This window comes from Aedes albopictus, chromosome 3, assembly GCF_035046485.1.
Source record: "Aedes albopictus strain Foshan chromosome 3, AalbF5, whole genome shotgun sequence".
NCBI lineage: Eukaryota > Metazoa > Arthropoda > Insecta > Diptera > Culicidae > Aedes > Aedes albopictus.
This window is the reverse complement of record NC_085138.1, coordinates 39,755,563-39,768,851: the sequence shown is the minus strand read 5'-3', so window position 1 is coordinate 39,768,851 and position 13,289 is coordinate 39,755,563. Positions and strand designations below refer to the sequence as shown.

At 39.0% G+C, this 13,289-nt stretch overlaps 1 protein-coding gene across 3 annotated transcripts in view; it reads left to right on the top strand.

The window, feature by feature from the left end:
• The first annotated feature begins 1,201 nt into the window (after positions 1-1,201).
• Positions 1,202-13,289, top strand: part of LOC109429483 (uncharacterized) — a 79,479-nt gene continuing 67,391 nt past the window's right edge. For 2 of the 3 annotated variants that reach the window (XM_062855841.1, XM_029868328.2), the window contains exon 1: positions 1,205-2,880. In XM_062855841.1, coding sequence (XP_062711825.1) covers positions 1,761-2,880 — 1,120 coding nt within the window. In that variant the 5' untranslated portion in view covers positions 1,205-1,760. Of the gene's footprint in view, positions 2,881-13,289 lie in introns of all 3 variants that reach the window. The other variant, XM_062855842.1, reaches the window with a different exon arrangement.

Genomic DNA, 13,289 nt, shown 5'->3' with positions numbered 1-13,289 from the left:
CCAACTGTCTTATGACAAAATTGTTCCCGTCTTCATTAATAAAATTCCATGACACATGACACTGATTTCAACTAGGTATAACCATTTCAACTTATTAGTTTTCGTCGATTGCCAAAGCTCAAAAAACGTTCAATTAACAATAACAGTTAAGTCAAGTAATGTTGAAATTTAAAAAAATAAACAAGAAAACTTGAAGTTTCATTCAAAGTGCAAATGGCGGAAAATGATTCTTTGAATAAAAATCTAATCCATACAGAGAAAACATAGTACTGCCGATCGGGCCACCATCCACATATAGCCTTTTCTGCATAGAATTGCAAAACAGACCTCCTTGTGATTTGTCTGGTAGCCGTGCAACTCCTTTTGTATGATATGATTCGAATTGCGTGTGCTCACACTCTTCGCTTGCCTGTTGTGTAAATGCGAAGCCGACGAGTCGGTGTGTATCATTGTCCGTCCCTTATTTCCCAGCAGCAGTGCCGACCGATCGAGTTGAATCGCAAACTTTGGATGCTCTGACGGAGTAAACGCGAACGATGATGACTGACGGAGACGAATGGCAATCGACGACAGCTAGGTGTTGAGTGAAGTATTCTCTCACAACCACCGACCATCCCCCATCGAACACGGATAAGGTCTAGTACTCTCTAGTACTCGCGTTTTAGCGAAGTCGTAGCAAACGAATATGTAATTCTAGTGAACAAGCTCCACCACCTAACCAACCACCCACTGTGGTATAAAACCGACGAAAATTAGTGTTTTTTCCCTTATTGAAAAAAAAACACCTTCCAATACACAAGAAGTTGAAAAAAAGCGTGGAACGAGCTCACCAAACTATGTATTAATAATTTATAAACTGCCTATCGTTATACTCGTCGATTCAACTGAACCACAGTGCATTTATAGTGCGCTCTTCCACGTTCTCACCCATTTCCCGACATTGACAGCGAAGCACATCCGTCGCTTGGTAAACCACCAAGCGTTCCCATTCGACGACGATGCCACTATATACCGTGCATCATCATTCGGGATTGTAGATTAGCAGCTCCTGATTGAATTGCACGACCGGTCGGACCGGACCGAGCCGAGCTGAGGCGCTACGCTCGCGCTCTCGATTCCCATACTTACCTACGTACGGACCGAGCTTTACTGGGACGTTTCGGGTGCACTTCGCCCGGCAGTCAACTGCTGTTCTTCGTCGCGTTCGGACGGAATTGTCCTGTGCTGCCTCGGATGTTACTGGGTAGAATCGCCACCACCGTCGCCAGATTTTGTATGAACTGAACAGTTCCGAGTGGGACTTGGACGCCGAAGACCGGTCGCAGTGACTCCTAAATTGTGATATTCCTAGTCTAATGGGATTTGCGGGAGTTTAAGAATACAGCTAGTGAATCAATGCATTTCCCTGCCCGGTAGTAAGTGCCTATTTGCGATCGAGTTCCACACATCACAGGAGAGAGATATCAAAAGATTCGCGGGTTATTTTAGTCAAATAGATAGGAGCGCTTTTCGATTTTACGTACGTGCAATCAAGTGATATTACCTACAACAACGGAAGAAGAAATGCCAGTCGAAACCAGTAAGCGTCTGTGATAGAAACGTGCGCTCACCTCCGGCGACCCAGTTGATATCGGCGGCGGCGTAGTCTACGACCACCTCGGGAACTGTTTTGAAGCCATTGGTTGATATCAGAGCAGAGTGGCGCGACGTGATTAGTGCAGTGAAGTGTGTGATTCCCACGAAAAGCTTTCGCGTCTGCGATGTACAGCGATAATAGGCGTAGTGCCTTCAATTGTGAAAGTGGTGGAGATAAGGACAAATGTTTTCCCTACTCGATTCTTTCGAAGCATCAGCAACAACAACAACAGCAGCAGCCGCAACTGCATCAACATCTGCCGCATTACTACCCCTCGCAGCAGCCCGCACCAATTGGAGCTCAAGGATTTCGGAACTACTCCGCTCCGATAACTCCGCAAGTTACCCACTCGCCTCTGACCGTACAGGGAGCTTCCTTCTACACGAACACAATGGTTACCGATGTCGGAATTTGCTTCAGCATGAGCAACGTCAACCTGAACAGCGATTATCCACCCTTTCTTGGCCATCCGTCCCTATCCGTACTGGGCAAAGGTTATAACGATTCTACCCAACCAACCCACACCATCCCTCCTTCAATACCCAAGTTCCGATCAGCATCATCCTCCTTCAAACCCCGCAACGTAACTCCCCCAAACGGACTCCCTCGCTCCTCATCCCACACGCCCCCGTCAACCTCCCCGTACAGCATACCCTACTCCCCGTACTACTTTGCCCACCCGAAGATCCCGGTCAAGATCTACAACAACCGCGTAGCCCCCTACCTTCCCATCCCAACCAACGCGACCTCATCCGCGTCGGTAGCTGCCGCCTACGGCCAGCAGCTCAACAACTACTTCAACTATCCAGCAACCCCAGCCGTCCCTACCGAGTGCAAACCCATCACCAAACATCGCAAAAATGCGTCCAAAACCCTGATGAACACCCAATACTACGGAATCTGTATGACTCAGGGCGGCAAAGGCTCACCATCCTATTCCCCACCGACTTCGGTGCCGCCCCAGCAAACCCCAAGCCCGCCCAACTCGGAAAGTCCGATCAACGTGGACGGGGACGTTTCGGATAGTGTTCCGCCACTTCCGGAGGACGATGACGATGATGCCGACGTCGACGGCGACGATCGGCGGTTCAGCTACGAGGTGGACGACGGGGATAATGAGCCGCAGGATTTCAGCTTGAAAACGTTGAGCGCACAACGCATCGCCAGCAGGGATTTGGAGGAGTGTTCCTCCCGACGGACGTCGGCGCCGCCCAAGAAGAAGTGGATACGCCAGCATATGGAGGGTATGTGGATAATTTTTCAGTTTTGATTTTAGAATAATTGAATTACTGACGAAAATGCAGATGTTTTGGACAACTTCCGTCCAAAACGACGTAACTATTTTGCAAATAGTTGTTTCTTTATCAGGGGGTCCTACTTCATTCCTTCCAAGCAGTCCTCCAGCCCTCCCATAGAAATATAAAGACCTATTCAATTCAATAGTGGGATGAATTGTGCCTGGGAGATAAAATAAGGCTCATAGCTGTGTTAGAAGATATATTTTCAGAACCAGTTGCGCTCTTGTGAAATGTAGGTGAGGTTTTAGATACTCTGTCAAAATAATTACAGATATTTGTTCAGAGTTCCAAATACTTTTTCTAGGATTCTCTTGAAAACAATCTTCAGAATTTTTTTTTTGGAAATTCGCAAGCGTTTCTTAAAAAAAACTCTCAATAACTTTTCTTAGAATTGTGTATACAATCTGTTAACTAATTTGTACAGAAAATAGAGCAATTCCTTAAGGAATATTCAGGAAAATATTCGGAAAATAATAAGATAATTCAGAAAGTATTGTTTCTAGAAACCTTTATAAAAATGTTCAAGAAGATACGCCGGGAAACTTTAAATCAATTCTAGCAGAATTATTACACTTTTCTAACGAAAGTGGGACATGATCCAAAGAATTGTTTTAGAAATTTCGATATGAACTTTACCTAATACTACGTATTAATTCACCCCATATTTCTACACGTGTTTCTCGATAAACTCATTCAAAACATTCTCCATGAATTGGACAAAATTACCTAAAGAATATTGCCAAGAATGTTCCAGAAATCTAACATGTTTCTTTCCTGAAATAATGCAACCACCGGTTTCTCAAAAAATCTCACCATTAGTTATTTCTGGAATTATGATGCTATATGCCTCGATTAGTGCACATGCATTCTCTCCAGATACTTTTCCCAATAAAGCAGTTAATACGTTCTATATTGCTCATCAAGAAGTTTCTATGAACTTGCTCATTAAACCTCGTATGGATATTTTACTATAATGATAATTGCAGAATTTCAAAAAAACTATTTCTTGAAGAACAGCATCGGAATGATCCAATTTCACAGAGATGTAAAAGCTCAGATCAAAGCAGAAACAAACTGTTTTCGGGTGGCTTTTCAGTCTAGCGTAAAATCAAGACAAGTGCTACTTGTTTAATTCCGACGTTTCGGCCATTGGACTCGGCTTTTCTTAGGGGTTCTGTTAATTTATTTTCAAGACATGACATTGTACATTTATTTTTTTTATATCTGTATTAACGAGATTCTTAACCCTAGGCTAGTTCATCTCGGGACCCACGCTTTTCTTCCCTTCCGAAGGAAGAACTCACATTTTGCGAGTTTTTCGGGAGTCGGATTCGATCCCAGGTCCTCGGCGTGATAGTCAAGTGTTCTAACCATCGCACCAGGTCCGCTCCACCTCATTTAAATTTGACGAAATACTTTTTTACAAAAAACTCACATAAACTTGCACCGTCCCTCGTGTGGTGCTTTGTGCTGAATTGTCCTATGTTTTGACACCTAGTTTTAAAAATGTGCGCAACTAAGCTTTTGCCTACCTCTATCTGGTGTAGGGGGATTAGGGTCACAATGGACACCCGGGGCGAAATAGACACCCCTGTTTTTGCCGAAACCGTTGAGTTTTATGTAAAACTTTTGATGCATAAGCTTAAAGGAACAAGTCATGGTTCTATTTTTCAAAAGTACCATATAGATTGCTCCGAATTAATCGAAATATCATTGATATTGAAATATGCTTTTCATATGGTGAAATTCTTATAATTTCGAAGCAGCATCAAATAAGGTATTACGAGTGTTTAAGTGTATCCACCATGAAAACAAGTGAATTGTTACCTTATCTACATGTACCGTCGATTGGGGTGACAATGGGTCTGGGGGGTGAGATTGGGTCAAAACGGAGAAACATAAAATTTGAAATAACTCATCAACTATCGCTAATTTATATTGAAAACTTTATATTATTTCAAAGAGGAGATGTTTTTAAACGTCATGATGCAGAATAAGATGTTTAGCAATAATCATTTTTTGTTAAATTTGTGGCTAAACTTATGTGATGAAACTACTAGTAAATCACTCTGAAAAAATTACTCCTTCGCAATGTTTCACACAAGCACCTAATCGTAAATTTTCTTATAAGTAGTTAGCTGTAGGTATTACCTGGTTGATGCAATGAAAAAAGTGGACTATCAATGCACTTTCTATTTAAAAATTCAATATTTTCGACCCTATGTCTAAATATTAAGAATGGGGGTGAGATTGGGTCAAGCAAGTTATCGAGAGCACATAACCTTAACTAAAAATTCAACTTGTTATCCAGTCCCCATTTGACTTTAAAGTCGTGCCATGTTTACCGTATCTTCATAAAAACACGCTTTTTTCGAAAATATGTTGAAGAAGTGTCAAGCGAGTGTGTTCATACGTTTAGTGCCTAAAATCATTTATGAAAATACACCCATGGATTTGGACAGCTCCTCTAATCATCATCTAGCCTTTAGTGTACTATTATTGCGTTTTAATGTTATTGCGAGAGAGGGTCTAATAGTGAGAAATGTTGTGTAACATAATATTTGAACGACCCTCTATCTTGAGAGGCCAATGATCAAGTACATAAGATTTTATAACGGAGGGTTTGGTTAAGCATTTCTTATGCAGTATACTAAAAATATCATGTTTTTTTTCAATCAATCTTTCAATGCGTCCCTCCCTCATTTTAATCTTCCCCCTCCTCTCTTGGAGGTTGAAACTTAAATGAGGATGATTAGGGTGGCTAAAAATGGCGATACAACATACAAACGTTATTTTATCAAATTTCAACAATTTTTTCGGTTGTATTAGCCCTTCTAGGTGGATTAATCATCTTTTAAAATTACCTAAGTTTTTATTCGTCATGGTTACATTGTATTTTAAAAAGATTTACTAGATATGATCAATAAAATTAACTTATATTCTTAGATAGGCGACTTCGAATACTTTGACCCATTCTCACCCCCTCTAAGGGGTGAGATTGGGTCAATTTTCAATCATTTGTAGTTTAGTAAGTGATTCATATAATGTGATACGTTTTTGCTAAACTATCATTACCACATAGAAGAGTATACATACCAAATAAAAAGTTATTCCGACTTCAATTGCATTTGTTATTTAACAATTAATCTTTGAGCATCCTTTTTTGACCCATTCTCACCCCCAACGACGGTATACGAAGATTTAGCAATGGATGAAGTGTTTTATTTTTGATCAGAATTTACTTAAAATAGCAGTTTTAGTGTTGTAGTCGATTCGGGGCGAAATGAACACTGGCAATTACGAATGGATATACGCACATTGCATACTGTTAGGCGTTTTAGAGAGTTTGGAAAAAATCAATCTGATTATTTTAGTCTAAAGATTATTTAATTATCTTTGTTGTTATGTAAACTCGTCTAAGAAGGAATATTATATCTGTGGTATTGATCTTCGTAGGCAAATTACTTAACTGGTCGATCTCACCAAAGAATTAACATAAAATATGCAGGGGTGTCCATTATGCCCCGATGGGTGTCCATTTCGCCCCGTACCTTTCCTGCCAGCGCTGAAAAACACACGGTTTACAATTCATTGTTTCTTCACAACAAAGACATTATACCTGCTGTAAATGATTGAAATACGTAGGAAACAAGTTAAAGATGCTAGACAACTGATAATATGTTAAGTTTTACTCTGTTATACAGGTCTAACGTACTCATTTGCTTAGGGTGTCCATTATGCCCCTAATCCCCCTACCGCATTTGGTTTGGTTTCGCGGTTGCGTTGTTGGATAGTCGTACGAAACATACGAAAACTAAAAAACCTGACTAGCTACTATGACACAAAAATGGACACTCATATACAGAGAGATCTTAACTAAATGGAGAACAATAATGTATGTGGATAATTTTGATTTTACGCCAACCGAAAACAGTTCATTCTACAGTCGAATCTAATTCAAAAGCAGAAACGAATGCAAAAATGATCTAATTAAAATTACTATACAAATAATCTTCTTTCTAAGCATAGCCCTTAAGTTATTTTTAGCCATTAATTAAAATCAGTTCTACAAATCCTTGAAAAAATAGAAAAACATGTCATCTGTGTGATATAGCGGTCCAAAAAATCAATTCTTAATGAAATTTAACAAATTCGAATTGTCTTCTGAACTCCAAAATATATTTGGCACAAAAACTCCTGTGAGTTCCCTAGGACTGTGCCACCCATAATTAGAAAATATCAAATATAACTGGACTCTCTTACCGGCATTGAAGGGCTAAATTGTTCATGAATTTTGTGTTGAAACAGTTAAGTCATAAGTAGCGCGACTAAACGAAAACACTGTTAAGATTCCTGGTGAAATAACCCAAGTAACAATTTAAATTCCTTTTAGATTTGTTTATTTTTATGGAAGCTTTATCATAGCATGAAGAATTCATGAAACATTTATAGTTGTTTTTATCAAGAGAAAATAATCTCCGTTCGTATGCGGTTTTTAAGCTTTCTTCAAGTTAATTTTGAAAATTGCGCATAAAACAACTTGATTCCCTAAGGCATTTGATCTTATAATAAGTTTTAAGACGTATTTGAAGTTATTTTCAACACATAACATCAACAAACTTTATTAAAAGTTTATGCTTTGTTTATTCAAGTACAATTCATCTGAGTTATTCTCCTTTAAAAACTTCTTAATGCTTTCAATTCTTGAGCTAGAGCCAGTAGTCTGAAACAAGAACTGAGCGGAATAATAAAATCTTATTAATTCAAATAATAAATTATGCAATAAATTGGCTTTTTTATGCAAATATAAACGCTCAAACATTTTTGCTCACTGTTAATTTTGCCGTTTTGGTGCTCAAAAGTAATCATATCGACGAAATATTCATTTTATAGCCAATCAAAAATGCGAGTAGCTTGCTGAGGTCGTCCAACCTTCGCCAGTTACTCACACAGGCCACAGCAGCTTGAATCGAAAATGAAATGGGTACTTACTGTGACTCTTCTCGTGCTTATGCTAAATAGTGTAATACTAGTAAGTTTTAGAAATGCACTTATTAAATAGACGAAACTATAATAGAATTGGCACTTCCTGAAGCAAAATGTACAGAAACAACTTTCTAGCTCCAAAAAGGTAAACAAACAATTGTCAAAGGCGGTTACTCTTGAATAAAACGAATAAGTTTCATTTAAGACGAACAAATCTGCCTTAAGATCATCACTAGTAAAAACAACCTTCAATAAATGCTGTAGATTTCATGCAAGGCGACTTGGTCCCATCATTGTTATAATAATAATTGATGGCGGCTGCATGAGTTTTGTTCACTTGGAACGGCAGCCATGTTTAGAAAGAATTGAAAAAGTGGCGTAGCCTTTTGTTTTTATAGGAAATTTATGCCTTCGTATATTAATGAATGATATTATTTTTGAGGCGCTTCGTTGTTTTCGTATGTTTTGGGTGGCATGTCAACGACAAAGTGGGTATGGCACGGAAAATTTTGATTCCCTGTCATCAATGATCTGTCAGGCAATTTTGATGCATTAGCCATTTCAATTTGATGAAAATTAATTCGCAGTTCAATTAACATTTCATCCATGAAACAAAACTAGTTCGCATCTGCATAATGCTGAGGTAAAAGATTTCATTTATCATGCACTATTAGCATTTTTGAGAAAGACAGCTAAAAGATCAACATGCTTCAAACTATTCTTGTTAAAGTTTTATGAAGTTCTTATAACCAATCATCAGTGTTACGACATAAATACAACTAGTTTCAAAGCAGTCTTCAAAACCAGTCTTGAAGATCTCCTGAAGAGTGGGCCAGATTAGTCTTATGGATAGTTTATACCTATTTTATCTCGGATTTGCAGAACAAAGAGCTTTATTGCTAAGTTTTATTATTCAATCTTAGAAATTACTTCAGGATTGCCACAAAAGTATAATTGTTACCTGGGTAGTGTAAACGTTCATGCTTCGACTAGAAATATTCTCAGGATGTCTATTATATTATATGAAAAAACCCGGAAATTCTCAGGAAATTTTATTTAACAGGGAAAACGACATATTTTTACTTAAAAAAAATAGAAAAAAAGTATAGTTGCATTAAATACATATTTCTAAAAATGTTCAAATCCATACCTGAAAGCATTTTTTTTAGAATAATACTGAAAACTTTTTAATAGCATGTACTGGCGTTTCCAAAAAAAAATATTGTTTTGAAAGGAAATTTTGAGCACCAATGATCAATCGTGGAACGGATTTGTTGAGATGGTTAGAGCACATGACTATCACACCGAGGACCTGGGATTTATTTTTATTTTTTTATTTTTTCATTTTTTATTAGGATTGAATTTCACAACTTACAAAAACTGTGTTTTTTCTTCGGAAGGGAAGTAAGCTGTGGACAGGGATGGGAACACATACTTGCAAAGAGTTACACTCATTTGCTATTTTTTCAGCTCAGAATCGTGCTATCAAGGGGCTGTGTATGGGCGACTTGTGCCTTGTGGTTTTGTCTAGCAGTGTGCCGAATACCGAGTGTGCACGCATGCCAAAGTAGTGACAGAGCTATGAAAGTGACACTCAACGAGGTATGTGTAATTTGCATTCACCTCGTGAAAAGTCGCCATCACAGTTCCCCCACGACTTCGGTATGCGTGTGCGGCTTCTACTTTATTCGGAAAACTTTCAGACAAACCCACAAGGCAAAAGTCGTCCATACAACGATCCTTGATGGCTCGCTTCTAAACTGGCAAAATAGCAAGTGATTGTAACTCTACTAGCCTAGCCTCGCGTCAAAAATCGCTTTAATAACAATAAAGAATGCACAATAATTTCAATGTCCGCAGTCAACGTTCCGTGACTGTACCATCAATTGGTTCCCTTATTCGAGGACGACTATAATTATTGCATTGCGAAATTAAGTATTATTATTATTCAGAAATACTTCCTTACGACAAAAAAAGCGGTTTACTGACGACCCAGACAACAACCAATCGCATAATGGTGCTCGCAGTACATCGTATAAAGTACTATTTTAAGTTACTATCGCATATATGTACGGAGGAGGGACAATTTTCATCGCATATGTTGCTGGTTTTTGAACCGTACTATTTGGGCGCCAATCGTCTGGTCATTTCGCAAGCCTCGGAGTGTGGGTTCAATTCCCGCTCTAGTCGGTGGAAACTTTTCGTCAAACGGAAACGGGTTGAAGACGGTGTAGTGTATTTTTAATGAAAAAGAATACAAATCAACTTATATCGGGTATGACTACATCGTAACAAACGATATTCTATTGTTTCATTGCAATAAACTTTATTATTCGCAAACGCGTGCGATCGAACTCGCGAGGTGTCAAATAAAATCGCAATACTGCGTACTGCGGTGATAATACGACTTCACTTAGTACTTTCCTTATTATGTTAGTTAAACTCGCATTGGTATACGGATGAAATCGCATAAATGCAAAAATAAACTCTTCAAAGTTTGCATACAATCTCACATAAGCTAGAATCGTTTCTGTTGACATAATGCGATTTGATATCTGATAACAATGAAAGAGGTGCTGTTGGACCGTGCCTGCAGTGCTAAAAAGCTACAAGAAAGTGAAGAGCCAACATTTTGTTTACAAAGCAAGTTACAGTCATGATTGGATTCGATGGTAGTTGCGACTGGAACTTGATGTTAACTTACAGTTACAGTCATAAATTTTGTATTGTGGGCCTGATCATCAACAATGCAATGGTCGACGCTAGCCAGAGAGTGTGTGCGGGAAATCACGCATGGTCGTTTGTGACTCCAGGTAGCCTGCAAAACATGCACAGCCCAGGTAAACCATGTGCATTTCAACAAACACTGAGATGAGTTGGAATGTCGTGATAATTAATTAGCTTGTTTCATAAGTAGTGTTTGGTGATAACTGTTAAATTGGCACTATAAGCTCAAGGTCTTAGCTCGACACTGAAGTGACAAGAATTGTTTTTTTTTTCGATTTTTTTAGTCACATAACATGCTATATTACGTCGCAATATTGCACATCGTTCATCGCATAAGAAATCGCTTCAAGGCATATAGTTTTATTATTGTTCCGCTAATGCACGTATAGCACCCCCACTTTTGTACGCATGAAGCACTTTTACTATATCTTATGCGATGTAACTTCAGCGCATTAAAGAACGTGTAACACGAACATAAACTTCATTATACGTGTAAATTGGGGAAAAAACAAAAACGCTCTATCAACATTAGGTGCATTGATTTTATTTTTACTTTTATTAGTTCTGGTAGATTAATTGGAAGCAGTGTTTTTAGTGATCACAGTCTTTGACACATTTTTATCGACATTCAGCAGCCTTTGCCTCCGACATTCGCAACACAAGTGATCAAACTACTGTACGAAACAAAAATGTCAAATGAATGCTTTTGACCACTATAGCGTCTGAGCAACTCCTTTTTTCCTGTCGTATATGTGTCATATTCGATTTAACAAACAAACAAGGAAAAAATATACATATTAACATTCGTTATAAGAATTGGCTAAGAAAAAAAAATTAAAAAAAAATGTCATCGTGTCAGACGACATTGTTTTGGTTGAATTTCATTTTATTGATCTTCATTCTACAGCTTCTGTTGTGTGTAAGAAGTAACTTCTTATTAAAATTAATAAATATTGAGTCATAAATGGAAATGCTTAAAACCTTTCATAGATGGAGACTAGAGTGGGACACAGAAAGACATTTTACTCCTGTACACTTTTTGAGTTCCATTTTGGCTCCATATTAACTGTGCAAAATTTCAGATCGATCGAAGAAACTATATTTTAGCGCCAGCCATTTTAAGTTTTCATACGATTTAGTATGGGGAAAATAACTTTTTCAAAGAAAAATCGCCACAAGTTGCCCCTTAACCCCTAAAAATAAATCGATGAATGATTTCTGTTGGAAATTTTACGAGGAACCAACCCTTCGAAGACCGCAAAGCGATCTAAGGCATGTGGAAAAAGATATTGACTGAAAACCGAATGGCATGCAAACGCTGTTTAACATATAAGGAATAACAATAAATAATAAAATCTCGTTATTTTATCGATCGGGTGGAGCCTAATAACTTTTTCCACGAACGTCGCATCGGTTTGCTGTCTTCGGAGGTCTGATTCCTAGTGAAGTTTTCTACAGAAATCATTCTTCGACTTATTTTTAAGGATCTAGGGGTGGCTCCTAGCGATTTTTCTTTGCAAGAGTAAAATTTCCCCATAATAAATCGTATGAAAAACTAAGAATGGCGGGCGCTAAAATATAGTTTTTCCGATCGATCTGAAATTTTGCACAGTTGATATGGGACCAAAGTGGAACTCAAAAAGTATACAGGAGCTTAAGTTTTCCCATTTTTTGTATTTTCCCATATAAACCGTGTACCAGGCTAATGGAGACGCTTGGTGAATAACTTCAACCACTCATCACTGACTTAGAGTAAAACTCCAGCCACAAACACCCATCAGCGAGAAGAGTAGGGGGCACCTACGTCAATCCAGCTGTTGCCCTGCAGCCGGGAGCAAGTTGGGATCTTAGTTATGCAACTATACAATTTTTATTCCCTACGACTGCGCTGCTGGTCCCGGGCTTGCACAACAATAAATTGATTCAAACGGTGGGGGGGAGGTGCTGTGGGCTGAGATTTGGAAGGGGAGCAGGAAAGATTGTTTCAATAGGCGCTTGCCGCGTGCTCCATTGCGCGACACGGACGCGACGGGATAAAGCCGGAAAAACTGACGCTCTGACATTAGCACACACACACTCTGATGGGTCTGATGATGATGATTGTCTGGTGGCGGCATGTGGGGGGTTATATAAAACCGGAAGATGCACGCCGCCGCCGCCGCCGACTGGATAAATAGCGTGAAACTTCGGGATCTGGCCGGCTACGCTACAGGTTGTTAGCCAAAGTAGTGGACGGGTAATTGTTTTGCTTGGTTGGCACATTGTTGTTTAATAATGGGTAATTGCAGTTTGCGATGCTGCTGCTGCTGCCGCTGCGCGTTCAGAGAGCGTGAGGAGCGATGGAGATTTTCCATTTGGATGACTTATTTAGTAATTGCTGGGAAATGTCAAACGGTGACCGTTTGAGGGCGCCTGCAGCTTGTAAAACGTTTTAGAGAAGATTTCTTTTGGTCTGATGAAGTCCTTGAAAAGGTGGGGAGTAGATAAACAATAACGATGTATGTGGCTAACAGCAATGTATTACCGGTTATGCATCCTTTGAATTAAACTCATACAATCTAAGAGATACAGGCCCATATAGGCCCAGCTGTATAAAGACGTGGGTATTCTGCATGACCACGTTGAGGGTGACGGGTTCGATT